General features: G+C 33.1%; 3 protein-coding genes across 3 annotated transcripts; all 3 read right to left on the bottom strand.

Moving 5' to 3' along the window:
• Positions 1-21: 21 nt before the first annotated feature.
• On the bottom strand, positions 22-7,234 carry LOC135845193 (UDP-glucosyltransferase 2-like). Its single transcript, XM_065363660.1, has 8 exons — positions 6,871-7,234; positions 6,166-6,504; positions 4,908-5,378; positions 4,582-4,801; positions 4,199-4,418; positions 3,822-4,118; positions 826-1,059; positions 22-715 (listed from the first exon to the last, which is right to left on the bottom strand). The coding sequence occupies exons 1-8, from the start codon at positions 6,889-6,891 to the stop codon at positions 430-432; spliced, it is 2,088 nt and encodes a 695-aa protein (XP_065219732.1). The 5' UTR covers positions 6,892-7,234; the 3' UTR covers positions 22-429.
• Positions 7,235-8,086: 852 nt separating this feature from the next.
• Positions 8,087-10,559, bottom strand: LOC135843027 (UDP-glucosyltransferase 2-like). Its single transcript, XM_065360754.1, has 6 exons — positions 10,252-10,559; positions 9,798-10,145; positions 9,245-9,715; positions 8,922-9,141; positions 8,509-8,728; positions 8,087-8,396 (listed from the first exon to the last, which is right to left on the bottom strand). The coding sequence occupies exons 1-6, from the start codon at positions 10,270-10,272 to the stop codon at positions 8,096-8,098; spliced, it is 1,581 nt and encodes a 526-aa protein (XP_065216826.1). The 5' UTR covers positions 10,273-10,559; the 3' UTR covers positions 8,087-8,095.
• A 1,070-nt stretch (positions 10,560-11,629) lies between these two features.
• Positions 11,630-18,477, bottom strand: LOC135845192 (uncharacterized). Its single transcript, XM_065363659.1, has 12 exons — positions 18,106-18,477; positions 17,873-18,001; positions 17,264-17,602; positions 16,452-16,922; positions 16,132-16,351; positions 15,716-15,935; positions 15,337-15,634; positions 13,363-13,710; positions 12,771-13,241; positions 12,454-12,673; positions 12,042-12,261; positions 11,630-11,936 (listed from the first exon to the last, which is right to left on the bottom strand). The coding sequence occupies exons 2-12, from the start codon at positions 17,930-17,932 to the stop codon at positions 11,636-11,638; spliced, it is 3,168 nt and encodes a 1,055-aa protein (XP_065219731.1). The 5' UTR covers positions 17,933-18,001; positions 18,106-18,477; the 3' UTR covers positions 11,630-11,635.
• Between the last annotated feature and the right edge of the window lie 417 nt (positions 18,478-18,894).

The raw sequence follows: 18,894 nt of genomic DNA, 5'->3' as shown, positions 1-18,894 counted from the left end.
TAAGAATTTATTCACAAGTACAATGTATAGGGCATTGGATATAATCTTATCGTGAAATGCATAGAAAGAAAACAATTCGGTACTTAATGACTTATGTACATAGAAAGGTGACAAAAACTTGCAATTCTTCATTGTTGGTCTACTTCATTTCAATTTGAATGCATCATTTTCTTTATAGGTACCTGCATTCGATAAGTAGCAGTGTACGAGTATTACATTCAAAGGAATCATGAGGTTTTCAAAAAATTCGTTTCATACATCATACACATAAATAAGAGAAGTAAACAGTGGAGTAAATGCATTAAAAAAGGTTCATGTACCTAGCTACAAAATGACTGATCCGCAAGATTAGATACATTATTATAAATACCTATCTACGTATTTATATTCATAATTTGACATTTTCACAGTTTTTCATTTTTAGGTTACCTACTTGTATTTAAATTGATTGAAACATCTAATCTTGACAAAATTAGATAAGCAAATTCTGATGATAAAATAAAATAAAAGTACAAAAATGACTAGGACAGTTGTAACAATAAATATTACATCCAGCATGAAAAATTGTAACCAAGACAACCGAGATGCCGGACTTCGGAGATGAGATGCACCTTGATGCCTGATTACATATTCTGTCCAATAAACTACACTTTGCTGTGGTGTCATTGGTCGGTCTTTAAACTTGTTCGACAGCTTTCGCATATTATCACGATAACTGTAAAGAAATCAAATATGATATTCAAGATCGAGGTTGATTGAGTAGATGATTAAAGTAAACCATAAGGATTTCAAAAAAAAAAAAAGAACTCGATCAATCATATGTACCTTGTGTTATTGATAACTGCATTTAATGCATTCAAAATATTTTCCTTTGTAATGTCATGGAAGTCTAAATGAACAGCAACACCGTGATCTTCTAACAATTTGGCATTATCCAGTTGATCGGCAAATAAGGGACAAGCAATCACAGGTGTTGCGGTGTAAGCTGCTTCATTTGTACCTCCCAAACCACAATGGCTAATAAACGCGATAACATTTTGGTGTTCTGAAAAATTATCATTCGTAAAATTGAATCAAGATTGAAAGAAACTTTCAATAGATGTGTTCTTTTAGCATGGATTTTGAGAGATTTTCGAGAATCTGGATTTTGGACGTTTTTTTAAATCTCTTTTTTTAAACATTTCTGAGAATACTTTCACCAATCTTTGAAAACCTTAAGTCTTCTTTAACCAACTAAAATCCAAAATCCATTTTCAAAACCTGCTACCCAAGCAGATTCTTGTGGATTTATAAATCTGCCAAAATCCAGATTCTCTAAAATCTGCCAAAATCCGTGTAAAAAGAACAGATCTGTTATGAAGCTAAGGGTAAGGTAGCCCAATATGGACCACATTTTTGTTTTTGAATGCCGTGGTTGCTGTAATTGAGCTAAAAACTTCATTGATATACCTATAGGTAGCTTGAAATGTACCTACATCTATCTGTTTATCATATTCCAAAGCCTCAAAATTTTTGAGAAATTTTAATAGGTCCAGAAAAATTGTTTTCTGAAAAATGTCAAAAATTGAAAGGTGAATTTTGGGTTCCTAATATGGACCACTTTGAAAATTTATTTTAAAAAAGGCTACAATGTTGTAAAAATACGTTTATTTGCTGAAACGTTGTTAGAATATGTTTAATTAAGACGATAAGAGTAAATTCCAAGTGGGTCAAAAGAATTTTTCCTGAAAAGAGTCAAAATTTGAAAAGTAAATTTCGGGTCCCTAATATGGACTACTTTAACTTGAAATCGTCAAATTCATAGCAAATCTACAGGTAGTCCATATTAGGCTACCCTATAACTTTGAACTTTGAAAAATCAGAACTATAAGTACCTTGAATAATTACTATAGAATGTCTCGATTGATTCAAAAAACTGTAGCACTTTTCTGTATTAAAAATAAATTACATCATAACGTTTCCCCGGAAAATTTTTCAAGAATCCAGATTTTCGTGAAATGTGAAAAAAATGTTGACCGAGGTAACCAGGATGATAAGGATTATTCATTTCAATATCAGCGAGAATCCAAGTTCTTAAGGTAACAGTTCCGATAACGGGTACGTTCATCTTTTCAGCAACATGCAGAAAGCATTTGTACAATAATGTTACTTCGACAAACACCACATCGTATAGTTTTTCATCCGATTTTAATATTCTCTGCGATTTATAAAAAAAGAATAAGTGAAAGTTGAACATTAAAATTAGGTACTTACTTAAGAAGTGAAACCCTCCCAACCCTCGTCCGCCTATGAAGTCAAATTCAGTCTCATACCTGTATTTCTGGCAATTTCAATACGTCGGAACAAAATGGTTGTTTGATATAAGAATTAATATCTAAAAACTTAAACACATTTTGGGTTATAAATTTATCAATTTTCTTTAGACCAATTAGAACCCGATCCTTCCAGGAAACATCGATAATTGAAGAGTAATTTTCAGCGGAGGCTTGCTCGGGAAATGAAGTAATTACAGTGACTTCGTGGTTAGCTTCAATTAAGCTTTTCATTATAGCGTTATTACAGGTGAAATGACTTTTAGCTGGCAGTGGGAATATTCCCAAAATTTTAGCTCCATCGTTGCCCGTTGGTGTGTATTAGAAAAGCAATACACATATATCTATGTGAAACGAAAGAAGAATAGGAATTAAAATAAGTGAAAATTATCATCGAAAAAATTAGGTAGGTAATTAGTAAATTCGAGATTTTTTGGGGCTCATCGTCATCGTGAATAAAAAGGTAACTAAGAAAATAAAATACGCGTAAAATTATTTTACTTACACGCAAAAATGTGATTCCCATGATTTAATCTAAAAATCTGAGCACTTGAGCAAATATTTCAATTCGTAGAAACGATGAAAACGTAGGGTACCTACTAACTTAGTTATTGCATGAATGCAAATTTATGCAAAAAGTACATAGCTTAGTACATTATTTACTCTGATTCAATTAGCTTACCTATCTGTCGCGAAACAGATAGGAAACGAGAGATTCTCATAAAGTAACAAAATTTTCTTATCTCTGCATTTCAATGATTTTTTTGCAAGAATTTTTAGAAAATGGCGAACTTGAAATAATTAATTTTAAATGTAGGTGGATAGAGATACGTAAGTGGAACATAATTATAATGAGTTCGACAAACTCGTAAATTGATTGACTATAATGGCCACCTACAATTTACGAAAGTACCTATACTTAATCATTGAATGGCGAAAAATAGAAAGAATGTAGGCAAAACAATTTCAACACAGAATCATAAGAACTTGTACTTGAACCCTTTTGCCTGTAATGTATCCATTCTTCAATCAGTTGATGAGTGCGAAATTTGTATGAATTTTCTCGAAATTGTTTGTTTTTTGAGTGAGTAAGTTCAGTGCAAACAGGTAACACAAATTTTTTCATGTCCAATACTATTCATGTACAATGTACATACTCGTACATATAGGTACACATAACTAACGAGTGAAGATAATACGTTATATCTCGTACATTGTACCTATGTGTAGATACCTATTGTTTTTATCCAATTCTTAATGTCTTTTTCCTTTCCAGTTGTCGTATTTAAAATGAAAATACTAGATTGATTTTCCGTCTTAAATTCAATTTTTGCATCCGAAAAAAATGTGAAATTAAATTCAAGCAATTCGGATTCTCAATGGACCGAATTCAGTTTACCACTTGGAAAAATAATGTCAAGCCAAATGTTTTCTTATTCTCAACAAAAAATGACCCCCAAATAGAATAATTTTATTATCGATAGCATGGATTTTTTTTCAATTTTTTACTTTTCAGTTTTTAGTTTATTAAATGTTCTTAAAAAGCCAATACATGATATACAATAAGAAGATAGAATTCTACAAGCACAACTGAGCAAACACATGAAAATTATTAAAACTACTGCTACAATTAATATAACATCGAACATCAAAAATTGGAACCAAGATAACCGAGTCGCTGGACTCTTCAAGTGAGACGCTCCTTGATGCCTTATCACATATTCAGTCCAATAAACGACACTTTGCTGAGATGTCATTGGTCGGTCTTTGAATTTTGTTGAAAGTTTCTGCATATTATTGTAATATCTGCAAAAATATAATCACAAAATTACATTATTTACTTAATCAAAAATTTATGAGGAATCCCATAATTTGCCAATGCCTACTTTGTATCATTAATAACTGCATTCAACGCATACAGCACATTTTCTTTAGTAATGTCGTAAATATCTAAATGAACTGCTACCCCTAAATTTTCCAACAATTCCGCGTTGTCAGGTTGGTCAAAAAATAACGGACAAGCAACCACAGGAGTAGCAGTGTAAACTGCTTCATTCATACTTCCTAATCCGCAATGACTGATGAAGGCTATCACGTTTTCATGTTCTAAAAGTTATCGATAATTAATTTATTTTCATCCGAAAGTTACAAGAGAACGAAACAAATAAGCTAGTATTTCGATACTTCTAAAATTGAAAAAAAAATTCAAACACAAGAAATATGCCAATTTTATTAAAGGTGTACGTATTCTACATACCTACCTACTCACCTAAGATATCTCTTTGAGGCACCCAGTCGAGTATCATCACGTTACTGGACAAATTATCCATTTTTTCTTCAAATTTCCAAATAACTCTCTGTGGTATTTCGGCGAAAGCATCTCTAAACGCCTTTTGATTTTCCAGAGTCAAGGTAGCTGCTCGAACAAATGACCCAAGTGCAAATAAAATGGCACCATGTTCTGCTTCATCTATGAATTCTTGAAAATTCTGAGGAAAAAAAATTACATGAATTAGGTACATATTGTAAATGTACTCCAGAATGAAGGTTTACCTAGTTTCTTATATTTTATCAAAAGGGTAGTCAAGTATTGACCTTTGGCAAAGGTTTAGCGTCTTCCACATGTACTCCTCCAATTTCAATCGCATTTGGATTCATTGGTCTGGGTAACAAAGAAGCGTGATTGTTATAAAAAATTAAATCAGGCTCCATGGTCATATATTTCTCCAAAGAGCTGAGTTGATCGATGTGGTCGTCGTGAAACTGTTTCAACATTTTCGGGAAAACGACATTTTCATGCCAGGATGCAACGATGTAATTCCACACGTTATTTATTCGTCCTAAAATATGCTCTAGTTTCCATTTTTGGGTTACCACTTCGTACGGAATATAAGCCGGATGGTGAGGATTATAAATTGCGTGATCTGCTTGAAAGCAGGTCCTCACGGTTGTTGTTCCGATAAAAGGTATATTCATTTTCTCAACAACTGGTAAAAAGCATTTATAGAAGAATAATATTTCAACGAATACCACGTCGTATAATTTTTCATCGCTGTTCAGTATTCTCTGAGGGGAAAAATGGAAGCATTAAAATTCAAAAAATCCAAAATTTTCTGTTTATTGGAAAATTTTAAAATTTGTACGATTAGCTTATTTGCCACGTCTAAAACCAACCCTCCAAATCCGAATTTCATAATTTTGAGTCATTCTGAGGCCTGCAGTGCGATTTTTGATTTCTCCAGAAGGCATAGAAATTCACTTGGGCACTTAAAAAAATCAAGTTGTGCCTTATTGTGGATCTACGTATTTAACGAGTTGATCCACATTTGGCTTAATTTTGAGGCGGATAGATACCCCAAAAATGTTTTTTGGTTAAAATTGAGATAAAATATTCGAATGAAAATTGACTATAAGGGAGGAAAAAGTCAAATAAAAAAGGTATCTCGACCTGCTGAAAAATTTTTGACCGGTAAAAGCTCAATCGAAAAGCACACGAAGGTGCATCACCTACCAAAATGTCAGATTATTTGATTATTGGTGATTCTTTTACAATCAAATTTGGGCTAGAAATAGAAAAAAAAATCCAAATTTTATCGAATTGACCAAGAGATCTAAAATTATACCGCTCCCCATTTTTGGCACAAATTCGATTTTAAAAAATTCTCCAATTATCAAAATATGCAATTTAGGAGCAGAAATTTTGACAAGGTGATGTATTTTTGCATGCTCTTCTGGCTATTTTCAGGGAGAACTATTCGTCTTCCCGCACTCCCTCTCCTACTGACATTTCGATACAATCTTAATTAATAATTAATTAGTATGATAGGTGAGTATCCTATGCAATTATTCTTACTTGTATCTCTGGTAAATTAAGAATTTTCGAACAATACGGGTATATTACTTTGATCCCTTTATCTAAAAGTTTGAAAGGATTTTGCGAAGTCCATTCGTCGAATGATGCTCGTCCGACACGAATCATGTGTTCCTCAGAAACGTCGATAATTGATGAATAATTTTCTGCAGATGCATGTTTGGGAAACGACGTAATGACGGTGACCTCGTGCCCAGTATCGATCAAACTTTTCATAATGGCATTATTGCAGGAGAAATGACTTTTAGCAGGCCATGGAAATATTCCCAATATTCTGAATCCATCGCTAGCATGTGTTAGAAGAACTGATGCTAAACATATCTGAAGATGAGTATAAATCACACATTAAGTAGGTAAGTAGATAATTTTCCAACTTTGCACTTATATATTTATAAGTTTTGCGCTTTATTTCGACTGGAAATGGAGTGATACAAGTTAAAAGATCAAATTACTTTTCTTTTTTACATCAGTAACATTTTTCGAGGTACCTCTACCTACCAAAATAAATGAATAGTTACCTACCTAGTATTTTGTTCAAGTTTTTTTATAATAAATTCATCCCATCCTAAAAATATTTTAGGAAAGCTACTTTTATACAAAAAAATTGTTTCACAATTCCCAAGACAACTAGTAGCCTGTAAAGAAGGTATACTTAACATAAGAACAAAAAATAATAATTTTACTTACATGCCAAAATGTGAATTGCATTGTCTTGTGGTGATAATCTAAGTACTTAACTAGGTAACTGCTTTAATTCGTAAGAATAAAACTGATCGTTAGACACGTGCCCAGTAACCAAATGTAAATGGTAAAATAATTGTGCACTACTTGTAAAGAGCTTCGAAATTCTTACAATCACAGATATCTAGATGAATAACATGGGTATGTCATGAATGAAAATGCATATGATTACCTAATTTTAATTAGCATATTTATTGCGATTCGCGAGAAAACATGGGATAGCGACCCTGTTACAGAGTGAGTACCAACTACACCTACCTAATAAAAATTTCGTGCATTTGTTTATTTTTACCAAACTAAATTACTTCAAAAATTATTGCGGAATAAGAAATTATGGTAAGTAGATGAAAGTGAATCAATCTTAACCATAACTCGTAAATTGAATAATCTGACCTACAAATCAGACAAACAATCTAATAACCTATAGTACACATAGGTAGGTAAAGAGGTGTACTCATATCACATGCTGTGTAGGTATCTATTTTCCGGGAGAGGGGGGGGGGTAAATTGCATATTCGTGAAAAAGGTAGAATTCTAAAAATAATCCAATATACCAAATTACCCATGTAGATATATGATAGGTAATAATTATTAAGTACATAGATATTTGTAACTTGAAATTTTTCAATTTAAAATAGGTATCCATAAGCGTGGAATTTTGTCCAATTTCATAAATTCTAAACAAAATCTGCACCTCATATTTTCATCTCTTTTTAAATCATTTTGTTCTATTTTCCGATTTCGTCATATGGCGTAGAAAAACAGCATCCTGCATGATGTGAAATGTACATTAACTCAGATTTAAATTTTTATTAATTTCAGAACAATTCATCATTCAAAATCACGAACGATATTCTTGTGGCGATGGGATGGTGGAGAGTAGAAAAACAGTAGGTACGTGAGTACATAGGAATAATAAAATTTCATATTTCATTTCGGCTAATGTGTCAATTGATTCGCACGATACTATTTGTATGTATCTACATAACAACAAACCTTTAACATCAGCTGACCTTGTAGTTGCAATGAACCAAGTAAAAGTACGACACAACAGTACATATCAAGAGAAGCATTCATCACAATATCTTATACAGAATATTCAATAAACAATATCTAGGAAATTGATTCGCTGAATCACTAAAAAATATTTTCAATTGTGGTCTAAAATTTTTTAAAGTTTTTTATTTTTTGGTTTTCTAAATTTATTGAAACATCTAATCTGTACAAAATGAGATAAGAAAATTCTGATGATAAAATAAAGTAAAAATACAAAAATGACTAGAACAGTTGTAACAATAAATATGACATCGAGCATGAAAAATTGTAACCAAGACAACCGAGATGCCGGACTTCGAAGATGAGATGCACCTTGATGCCTGATTACATATTCGGTCCAATAAACTACACTTTGCTGCGGTGTCATTGGTCGGTCTTTAAACCTGTTCGATAGCTTTCGCATATTATCACGATAACTGTATAGAAATCAAATAAAATAAGTATAAGGATAGACGTTGATCGAGTAATTAAAGTGAGACGTAAGGATTTCAATTAAAAAAAAAAAAAAAAAGAATCGATAAATCATACCTTGTGTTATTGATAATTGCATTCAGTGCATTCAAAATATTTTCCTTCGTAATGTCGTGAAAGTCTAAATGAACAGCAGCGCCATGATCTTCTAATAATTTAGCATTATCCAATTGATCGGCAAATAAGGGACAAGCAATCACAGGAGTAGCTGTGTAGACTGCTTCATTTGTACCTCCCAAGCCGCAATGGCTAATAAAAGCAATCACATTTTTGTGTTCTGAAAAATTATCATCCGCAAAGTTGAATCAAGATGGAAAGTCCCAGTTTGAAGCTACAAGAGCAGAAAACTTAGCACCTTCGAATCTCAGGTATACAACTCATTCGACCTTTACGTTTGTACCTGAGAATACCTAGTATGTATATGGCGGAGGGAATCATTTTTATCACATAAACACGGGTACATTACGTACCTAGAATGTCTCGTTGAGGCAACCAGTCAAGCAGCAATATGTTGCTGGGCACATTTTCCATTTTCTCTTCAAATTTCCAAATCACTCTTTGTGGTATTTCTGCGAAGGCATTCTTGAAAGCATTTTTCATTTCAGAAGTCATGGAGGCTGCTCTAACTATGGAACCTAATGTAAATAAAATCACTCCATGATCGGCTTCGTCGATAAATTTTTGAATTTCCTGGGAAGAATTGAATTAGTACATATTAGATACCCACCTACATATTTATCATCAACTGGTCTTACATGAATCTATTTATACATCGCCACTAGCGGGTACCTACCAGAGGCAAAGGTTTAGCATTGTTTGTATGTATCCCTCCAACATCAATCGCATTAGGATTCATTGGTCTGGGTAATAAAGAAGCGTGATTGTTATAAAAAATTATATCCGGCTCGATATCCATGTATCTTCCCAGAGAATTGAGTAAATGAGAATTTTCGTCGTGAAACTGTCTAATTAATTTCGGCGAAATGAAAATCTTGTACCAAGCCATCACAATATAACTCCACGAATTGACTATTCGTCCGAGAATATGATCCAGATGCCATTTTTGAGTCAAAGGCTCGAAAGAGAGGTAAGCAGGATGATAAGGATTATTCATTCCAATATCAGCGAGGATCCAAGTTCTCATGGTAACAGTTCCGATAACGGGTACGTTCATCTTTTCAGCAACGTGCAGAAAGCATTTGTAGAATAGTAATACTTCGACAAACACCACATCGTATAGTTTTTCATTCGATTTTAATATTCTCTGCAATTTATATACATAGAAAGAAATTAAAGTTACCTAGGTACCATTCTCAGAAGTGAGAATCTAAATCTACCTATCTTACCTGTATTTCTGGCAACTTTAATACTTCGGCACAGAATGGATGTTCCATATCGTTAGTAAGATTTAGAAATCTAAACACATTTTGCGTTGCAAATTCATCAATTTTCGATTGGCCAACAAAAATCATTCCTTTTGCAGAAACATCGATAATTGAAGAGTAATTTTCAGCGGATGCTTGCTCGGGAAATGAAGTAATTACAGTGACTTCGTGGTTAGCTTCGATTAGACTTTTCATTATAGCGTTATTACAGGTGAAATGGCTTTTAACTGGCATAGGGAATATTCCCAAAATTTTAGCTCCATCGTTAGCGTGTATTAGAAAAGCTAACGTGTAATACACAACATATATCTACATGAAACGAAGGAAATGGGAATTGAAAAAGAGTGAAAATTAGCGTCGAAAAAATTCTAGAGTGAAAGAAAAATTTAAAAAATGAACAAATAATTTTACTTACACGCATAAATGTGAATCCCATGGTCTTATATAAAAATCTGAGCACGTGAGCACGTATTTTGGGTAATTGTTACACACACGTATCAAAAATGTATACAATAACATGCATGAAAAGAACACATTTGTAATTTCACACGTAGGTACAAGTGCAGGTGTAATGATTTTCACAGTACGTAAAGTTCGACTTTTATAAATAAATAAATAAATAAATAAATAGATAGGTAGCGCAACGAGATAAGATAATAATTGTAATGAAGAGCCGAAGAGGTCATCACTCCAACAATCGTAGACCGATGAAAACGTACGGTATAGACTATGTAGGTAGGGGAAAGTAGTGTACCATGGAAAGAGTGTGCCATGGGAATTCCAGGGGAATCCCATCAATGACGTCACTCAGGAAAAAAATATTGTCGGTAGTCTGTGGAGCACTACGATAGGAATTTACCTACCAAAAATTACCCGAAACCGAAACCAGCTTTTTTTAATAACGTTTTTTCAACGAAAAAAATCAAAATATTATTTTTTCGGAAACTGGTGCATCAAATTTGAACTTTAAAATACTAATTATGTTGATTAAAAATTTTTCTTTTTGCACTACCTACCTATAATATATTTTGCATTGGAATACCTTGGTAGGTAGATATGTACATATCCAATTTTGCTGAAAATACATTGCTGTTCCCCCGCCATCGCCACTGAAAAAACTGAAAAATGAGAATTTTGTTAAAATTTTATGAATAATGCCGAGGTCCAAGAAAGGAAGAACTCGAAAAGTCGACCCCAAGAGTGAGAACTCCGCAATCAGTTCGGTCTCAGCTCCCCAGTAGGCGGTTGGGGGGCTTCCATTATTTTCACATTGTCTCCAGGTACTCAACTTCAGCAGCGCATTCCTCCAAAGCTATGATACTTTGATCAAAACTGATTTCACAGTTGAAAAGAGCATTGCATTCTGAATTTTTTTAGCATTTTGAAATTTTCAAAAGTTGAAAGTTGAACTTTCAAATTGAAAGTTCAAATTTTAAAATGGCGCTGTAAGTGGGAGCAACCATTTCAAATTCTGAAAAAATCTCCATAGATGTACTTTTTTTGATGCTTTTTCGAAATATTTAATTTTCGAGATGGGATCTTTTAATGTAGGGGGAGCACTTCCTCTCCCAAATTTGGGTGAAACTTTCAAAAAAAAATCTGGGGCATGTGGTATATCGAATTGCATGTTTTTGGTGACGCTAAACACGAATATGACGTCAGATTTCTGATTGGACCCCATCCGCGGCCCCCAGTACCTCCTGAAATGGGGTAAAAGTCCAAAAAAGTATTTTGTTTGTGCAACACAAGGAATAGTATGTTTTTGGTGACGCTGAACACGAATATGACGTCAAATTTTTTCAAAGTTTTTTATTTTTCGGTTTTCTAAATTTATTTAAACATCTAATCTGCACAAAATGAGATAAGAAAATTCTGATGATAAAATAAAATAAAAGTACAAAAATGACTAGAACAGTTGTAACAATACATATGACATCGAGCATGAAAAATTGTAACCAAGACAACCGAGATGCCGGACTTCGAAGATGAGATGCACCCTGATGCCTGATTACATATTCGGTCCAATAAACTACACTTTGCTGCGGTGTCATTGGTCGGTCTTTAAACTTGTTCGATAGCTTTCGCATATTATCACGATAACTGTATAGAAATCAAATAAAATAGGTAAGATAGACGTTGATCGAGGAATTAAAGTGAGATGTAAGGATTTCAATTTAAAAAAAAAAAGAATCGATAAGATCATACCTTGTGTTATTGATAACTGCATTTAATGCATTCAAAATATTTTCCTTGGTAATGGCGTCAAAGTCTAAATGAACAGCAGCACCATGATCTTCTAACAATTTGGCATTGGCCAGTTGATCGGCAAATAAGGGACAAGCAAGCACAGGAGTAGCTGTGTAGACTGCTTCGTTTGTACCTCCCAAGCCACAATGGCTAATAAAAGCAATCACATTTTGGTGTTCTGAAAAATTTCCATTCGTAAAGTTGAAATTAAGAAACTTCCATTTTGAAGCTATATAAGAGCACAAAACCTGACACCTTCGAATCTCAGGTACACACTACCGGAAAATACCTTTATCTACCTATATGGGGAGGGAGTAATTTTTATCACATAAACACAGGTGATCTACCTACGTATTACATAGGTAGGTACCTAGAATGTCTCGCTGAGGCAACCAGTCAAGCAGCAATACGTTGCTGGGCACATTTTCCATTCTCTCTTCGAATTTCCAAATCACTCTTTGTGGTATTTCTGCGAAGGCATTCTTGAAAACATTTTTCATTTCAGAAGTCATCGAGGCTGCTCGAACTATGGAACCAAATGTGAATAAAATCACTCCATGATCGGCTTCGTCGATAAATTTTTGAATTTCCTGGAAAGAATTGAGTAAAGTATTATAGAATATGCATCTGCATATTTATCATCAACTAGCCGTATAGGAATTTACATTGCCACTTGTAAGTACCTACCAGAGGCAAAGGTTTAGCATTATTTGTATGTATCCCTCCAACATCAATCGCATTCGGATTCATTGGTCTGGGTAATAACGACGCGTGATTGTTATAAAAAATTATATCCGGCTCGATATCCATGTATCTCTCCAGAGAATTGAGTAAATGAGAATTTTCGTCGTGAAACTGTCTAATCAATTTCGGCGAAATGAAAATCTTGTACCAGGTCATCACAATATAACTCCACAAATTAACTATTCGTCCGAGAATATGATCCAGATGCCATTTTTGTGTCAAAGGCTCGAAAGATAGGTAAGCAGGATGATAAGGATTATTAATTTCAATATCAGCGAGGATCCAAGTTCTCAAGGTAACAGTTCCGATAACGGGTACGTTCATTTTTTCAGCAACGTGCAGAAAGCATTTGTAGAATAGTAATACTTCGACGAACACCACATCGTATAGTTTTTCATTCGATTTTAATATTCTCTGCGATTTATGAAAAAAGAAATGAAAGTTGAAAATTAAAATTACTTAAGAAGTGAAACCCTCTCAACTCTTATTCCTTTATGAAATCAAAATCTGTTTTATAATGTAGGTAGGTAGGTACCTGTATTTCTGGCAATTTCAATACTTCGAAACAAAAAGGCTGTTCGATATCAGAAGTAATATTTAAAAATCTAAACGCATTCTGGGTTTTATATTCATCAATTTTTGTTTGACTAATTAGAACTCGATCCTTCCGGGAAACATCGATAATTGAAGAGTAATTTTCAGCGGAGGCTTGCTCGGGAAATGAAGTAATTACTGTGACTTCGTGGTTAGCTTCGATTAGACTTTTCATTATAGCGTTATTACAGGTGAAATGGCTTTTAACTGGCATAGGGAATATTCCCAAAATTTTAGCTCCATCGTTAGTGTGTATTAGAAAAGCTAACGTGTAATACACATAATGTATCTGCATGAAACGAAAGAAATGGTAATTGAAATGAGTGAAAATTGGCATAAAATTTTTTTTTTAAATGAACAAATAATTTTACTTACACGCAAAAATGTAAATCCCATGGTTTAATGTAAAAATCCGAGCACATACGTATTTCGATTCGTAGAAACAAAATTAGGTAATTGTTACGCACGTATTACATGATAACATACATAAAAAGTACATTCGTAATTTCACACGTACATACAAGTGGTGTAATGATCTTTACAGTACGTAAAATTTGACTTTTATAAATAAATAGATAGCATCACCGAGATAATAATAATGGTAATCAAATGGTCATCTAAACTCAATCGTGGATCGATGAAAACGTAGGTACCTACTTATAAATTATTGCATGAATGAAAATTTATACAAAAGTATGTATGTACCTTGGTACATTATTTACTCTGATTTAATTAGCTTATCTGTCGTGAAACTGATAGGAAACCAGAGATTCTTACAAATTAACAAAATTTTCTTATCTCTGCATTTCAATGATTTTTCTGCAAGCATTTTTAGAAAATGACCTTGAAATATTTAATTTCAAAGTAGGTGGATAAAGATAAGTAGGTACGTAAGTGGAACGTATACAAATGAGTTCGACAAACTCGTAAATTGATTGAATAAGACCACCCACAACTTACGAAAGTACCTACCTAATCATTGAATGGAAAATAATACAAAAATAGAAGGAACGTTGGCGAAACAATTTCAACAAACAATTTTATGAGAACTTGTACTTGAACCCTTTTACCGGTACGTAATGTAACCTATTCTTCATTCAGTTGAATGCGAAATTCGTATGAATTTCCTCGAAATTGATTGTTTTATGAGTAAGTTCAGTGCAAGTAGGTAAGACAAATTTTTTCATGTCCATAATAAAGTTCAATAATTTCTTAAAACTTTTAAATTTTAATATGGAAGTTTTTGTTGCGAGATTGTATGCAATACTTAGTTGATAGGTAGGTAGTTATAATTATTTATTATCTTTCTGAATTAATCGCGATGAAAAATAAATAGAAACACAATGAAGTACGATGGTGCAACGTGCTGTAATATACTCAAGTAGCACCTACTTGAATACTCAAGTTCAAAATGAAATTTCAATGATACACATTCCAAAATCATATCAACAGAATACGAATGTAGCTTGCAGCATATTCGAATTTTTCCACTGAATTCGTCGCAACCAAAAAAATTCTGGTGTTTCAATTTTTAATAAGTATTACTTATAAAAAATGAAAGTTCTAAATACTGATTTATTTCGCATCGATTGAATGTGCTTACCTGCTGAAAAAAGTGACAGAAGAATGCACCACAAATTATTGGATAATAGGTACCCAACTTATTTTGAATGAAATTCAAGGGCGAAGGAATGAATTTTTCTGACACATTTCACAAAATTTAGCCAGCCAAAAAAATTATCAAACCAGACTCGTACTTAATTTTATCCAAAAATGTACCCAACTTGAGTAAGCTGCAGTGGCGTACTTGCAAAACAAAAAAAGTAAAACTTTTTAACATTTGACCAAAAGTGAGACATATGTTACCAACTCATTCTCTTACACAAAAAAAAAAATTGTTTCGTACTTTTCAAAGTTTTTTATTTTTTGGTTTATCAAGCACATTATTGAAAAAATTGAAATGCAAAAAACAACACGATAAAATTCTAAAAATACGACTGAGTGAATATATAAAAATCACTAGAACTGCTGCTACAACAAATATAACATCGAGCATCAGAAATTGATACCAATACAACTGAGATGCTGGACTTCTCAAGTGAGATGCCCCTTGATGTCTAATAACGTATTCGGTCCAATAAACAACACTTTGCTGTGGTGACATTGGTCGATCTTTGAATGTTTTTGAGAGCTTTTGTATATTATTATAATATCTGTAAAAATTAAAAATTAAATTAATGACTGAGAAAAGTGAGAAATGAAAACAATTGATGAAATTATGAACCAATGGCAACCTGGTATCATTAATAATTGCATTCAACGCATTGAGTACATTTTCTTTGGTAATATCATAAATATCTAAATGAACTGCTGCACCCAAATCCTCTAATGACTCTGCATTGTCGATTTGGTCCGAGAATAAGGGGAAAGCAACCACAGGCGTCGCTGTATACACTGCTTCATTTGTACTTCCCAATCCACAATGACTGATGAAGGCTTTTACCTTTTCATGTTCTAAAAGCGATAAAGTGAATAAAGTAGGTATGCATCTCATTTTATGTTACATAAATAGTATTAAGGACAGATGAAAATCGAAGCAAGTCAGCAACTCCTTGAATGTGAGTTTTCTTTTCAAATTTGGAAGAACCATAATAATGGAGTATTTTCATATGTTTTAATATTAAGGAACTAGGTACCTATAAAGACCTACCTAGGATATCTCGCTGAGGTAACCATTCGAGTAACATCACGTTGGTAGATAAATTTTCCATTTTTTCTTCGAATTTCCAAATAACCCTTTGCGGTATTTCGGCAAAAGCATTTCTAAACGCTTCCTGAATTTCAAGGGTCAAAGTTGCGGCTCGAACAACTGATCCGAGTGTGAATAAAATAACACCATGTTCTGCCTCATCGATGAATTTTTTTATATTCTGAAAAAAAAATGAAATAGGTATAGGTAGTATAGTGTCTGAATGACTTATTTTGAGGGCAATAAGATGATTTTTCTGTTCATAAACTGGGTCTAGATACCTCTGGCAAAGGGTCGGCTTCTTTCATGTGTATTCCTCCGATTTCAATTGCATTAGGATTCATTGGTCTGGGTAACAAAGAAGCGTGATTGTTATAAAAAATCAACTCTGGTTCCATATTCAAATATTTCCCAAGAGACTTGAGTTGATCGATGTGATCGTTGTGAAATTGCTTCAATAATTTAGGTCCAACGAAATTCCTATACCACAATAGGACGATGTGATTAAATACATTGATAATTCGCCCAAAAATATGCTCCAGTTTCCATTTTTGTGTGACTGCTTCGAAAGAGATGTAAGCTGGATGGTTGGGATTATGTATTGCATGATCCGCCCAAACCCAGCTTCTCAGGCTCAGAGTTCCGATGAAAGGTATCTTCATTTTTTCGGCTACCGGTAAATAGCATTGATAGATGAACAGTGTTTCAACGAATACCACATCGTATAATTTTTCATCGCTGTTCAGTATTTTCTGAAAAAAAGAAATGTCGATAAATATGAGACAAGAGTAAACCAAACTTATTTGTAAAGAGTAAAAAAACTAAAAAAACTAAAAAAAAATGCAACAAAATGTTCGCATGTATTTGTCAATTTTCAAACTTCAAATGAAAATGTTTTCATTTTGAATTCAACAAAATGCAATTTTCTCTTCCAATTGGAAAAGAAATATGGGAACCTATTCCTTTTCTTCCTTAAAAAAAATTTGCAGATTTGGAGACCAGATTTGACTACTATTGAACAATTTAACATTGACTTACTTATGATATGACTATTAACCCTCATATCTACTCAAACACTAGATCATGGTCTTACTTGCATTTCTGGCGAGTTGATAACTTTAGAGCATAAGAGTAACTCAGTTTCAATTTCTTCTTCAAAAACTTTGAAAGGATTTTGCGTGATAAATTCGTCGAATGTTGCTTGCCCAACGTAAGAAAGATTCTTTTCAGAAACATCGATGATTGAAGAGTAATTTTCTGTGGAAGCTTGCTCAGGAAAGGGCGTGAAGATGGTAACTTCGTGACCAGAATCCATCAAGCTTTTCATGATGGCATTATTGTAGGTGATATGACTTTGTCCAGGTAGTGGAAATATTCCTAATATTTTGAATCCAATACTGGGATGTATTAGAAAAAGTGAAGAATAAAGTACCTGTTGATGGAACAAATCATTATTCGAGGTTTTTCTGGACCGATTGGTGGTCGCCATTCAAAAATAGGTATTGCAAGTATCTATATCCACTAGAGTTTCGAAGATATAACTTTTTTTTCTTTTAGATTTTCGAGTCCAAAACATTTTTTTTTTATTTCTGTATTGATGTTCTTTATTTTATATGGTCTAAAACTTTTCTGGGGATTAATATCATTACTCAAAGGGAATAGGTAAATGAACATAAATTTTAGGTAGGTACTCACTACTTACCAAAAAAAGTGCAAATCTCATCATTTTAGGGTAACAGGGTAACAGAAAGTCAATTAGCATACACTTTTTCACTCGCGAACTGAAAGTACAATACGTGTCACATCAATGATAATTTCACTCCAAAATATTCTGAAAATAATTTGATCGCCTTGTTAAAAAATTAAATAATTAGATCTGCTCAACTGCTCAAGTAGGTATCTACCTGTAACCATTAGGTACCTACTTATACTTACTTAATTATTTGTTACCCTTCTGTTATCATTATGCAATCAAAAAAATTGAATTCGAAGATTTAGAGTAGGTACCTACATAGGTAGATAAATGTAAAATGTGAACGTGCAGATATTTTTATAATACATCATTCATGAACACCAAAAAAATAATAATAATACACCGCCTATTTAATGTACAATGTACCTCTCTATTAGTAAAAGCAAACGTAGCCTACATAGATAACAATATGAAAATAATCGCATCAATTAAATACTACATAGATAGCTAACTTGATTCGCTCAAAGCTAGGATCGGATGAAGATCACCTTTATGATTATGACGAACGGTACACATACCAGTACACAATGTTTAAAGCCCGACTAACACATTGTTGGTAGATTTGGGTGTATATATAATATGTATGTACAGGTAGTACCTACGTACTTCTCCACTCTTTTGATCGAAAATTGAAATATCGAGTGCTGGGAATGAAATATGCTTCATTATTGCGCAATGTTGAGAAATTTATATATAAAATTTTCAAATCCAGTATATTTTTATTTTATCTAACAAGAGAAGTGTACCTCTACCTACATCACCCGGTAATAAAAGTTCATAGTATTGAATTTTATTCTGATTCTATTTACAACATTTTTTTCAAAAACATAGTACTTAACTGAAAATCTGCTGTACATTCCAGAACAACTCGAAATCATTACTAGTAATACACTCTGAAGGTCGAAAATGGGGTATAAAAAACCGAACGGTTTATTTCATTAATTTTGTGACACCTGAGGAAAAGAGCCCTA

Source organism: Planococcus citri, chromosome 4 (genome assembly GCF_950023065.1).
Source record: "Planococcus citri chromosome 4, ihPlaCitr1.1, whole genome shotgun sequence".
Taxonomy (NCBI): Eukaryota; Metazoa; Arthropoda; class Insecta; order Hemiptera; family Pseudococcidae; genus Planococcus; species Planococcus citri.
This window is presented reverse-complemented; position numbering and strand designations above follow the sequence as displayed.

What these genes read in the sequence shown, in the direction of transcription:
- LOC135843027 (XM_065360754.1), bottom strand. Translation starts at nt 10,272, where the DNA reads ATGGGATTCACATTTATGCGT. An exon ending in TGGGATTCACATTTATGCGT is followed by an intron (nt 10,146 to 10,251) that starts GTAAGTAAAATT and finishes CGTTTCATGTAG; the next exon opens with ATATATGTTGTGTATTACAC. An exon ending in TAAAGTTGCCAGAAATACAG is followed by an intron (nt 9,716 to 9,797) that starts GTAAGATAGGTA and finishes TATAAATTGCAG; the next exon opens with AGAATATTAAAATCGAATGA.
- LOC135845193 (XM_065363660.1), bottom strand. Translation starts at nt 6,891, where the DNA reads ATGCAATTCACATTTTGGCAT. An exon ending in TGCAATTCACATTTTGGCAT is followed by an intron (nt 6,505 to 6,870) that starts GTAAGTAAAATT and finishes ACTCATCTTCAG; the next exon opens with ATATGTTTAGCATCAGTTCT. An exon ending in GCAGTTATCAATAACACAAG is followed by an intron (nt 716 to 825) that starts GTACATATGATT and finishes ATTTCTTTACAG; the next exon opens with TTATCGTGATAATATGCGAA.
- LOC135845192 (XM_065363659.1), bottom strand. Translation starts at nt 17,932, where the DNA reads ATGCTAATTGACTTTCTGTTACCCTGTTACCCTAAAATGATGAGATTT. An exon ending in ATAAACCAAAAAATAAAAAA is followed by an intron (nt 13,711 to 15,336) that starts CTTTGAAAAGTA and finishes CGTTTCATGCAG; the next exon opens with ATACATTATGTGTATTACAC. An exon ending in GCAGTTATCAATAACACAAG is followed by an intron (nt 11,937 to 12,041) that starts GTATGATCTTAT and finishes ATTTCTATACAG; the next exon opens with TTATCGTGATAATATGCGAA.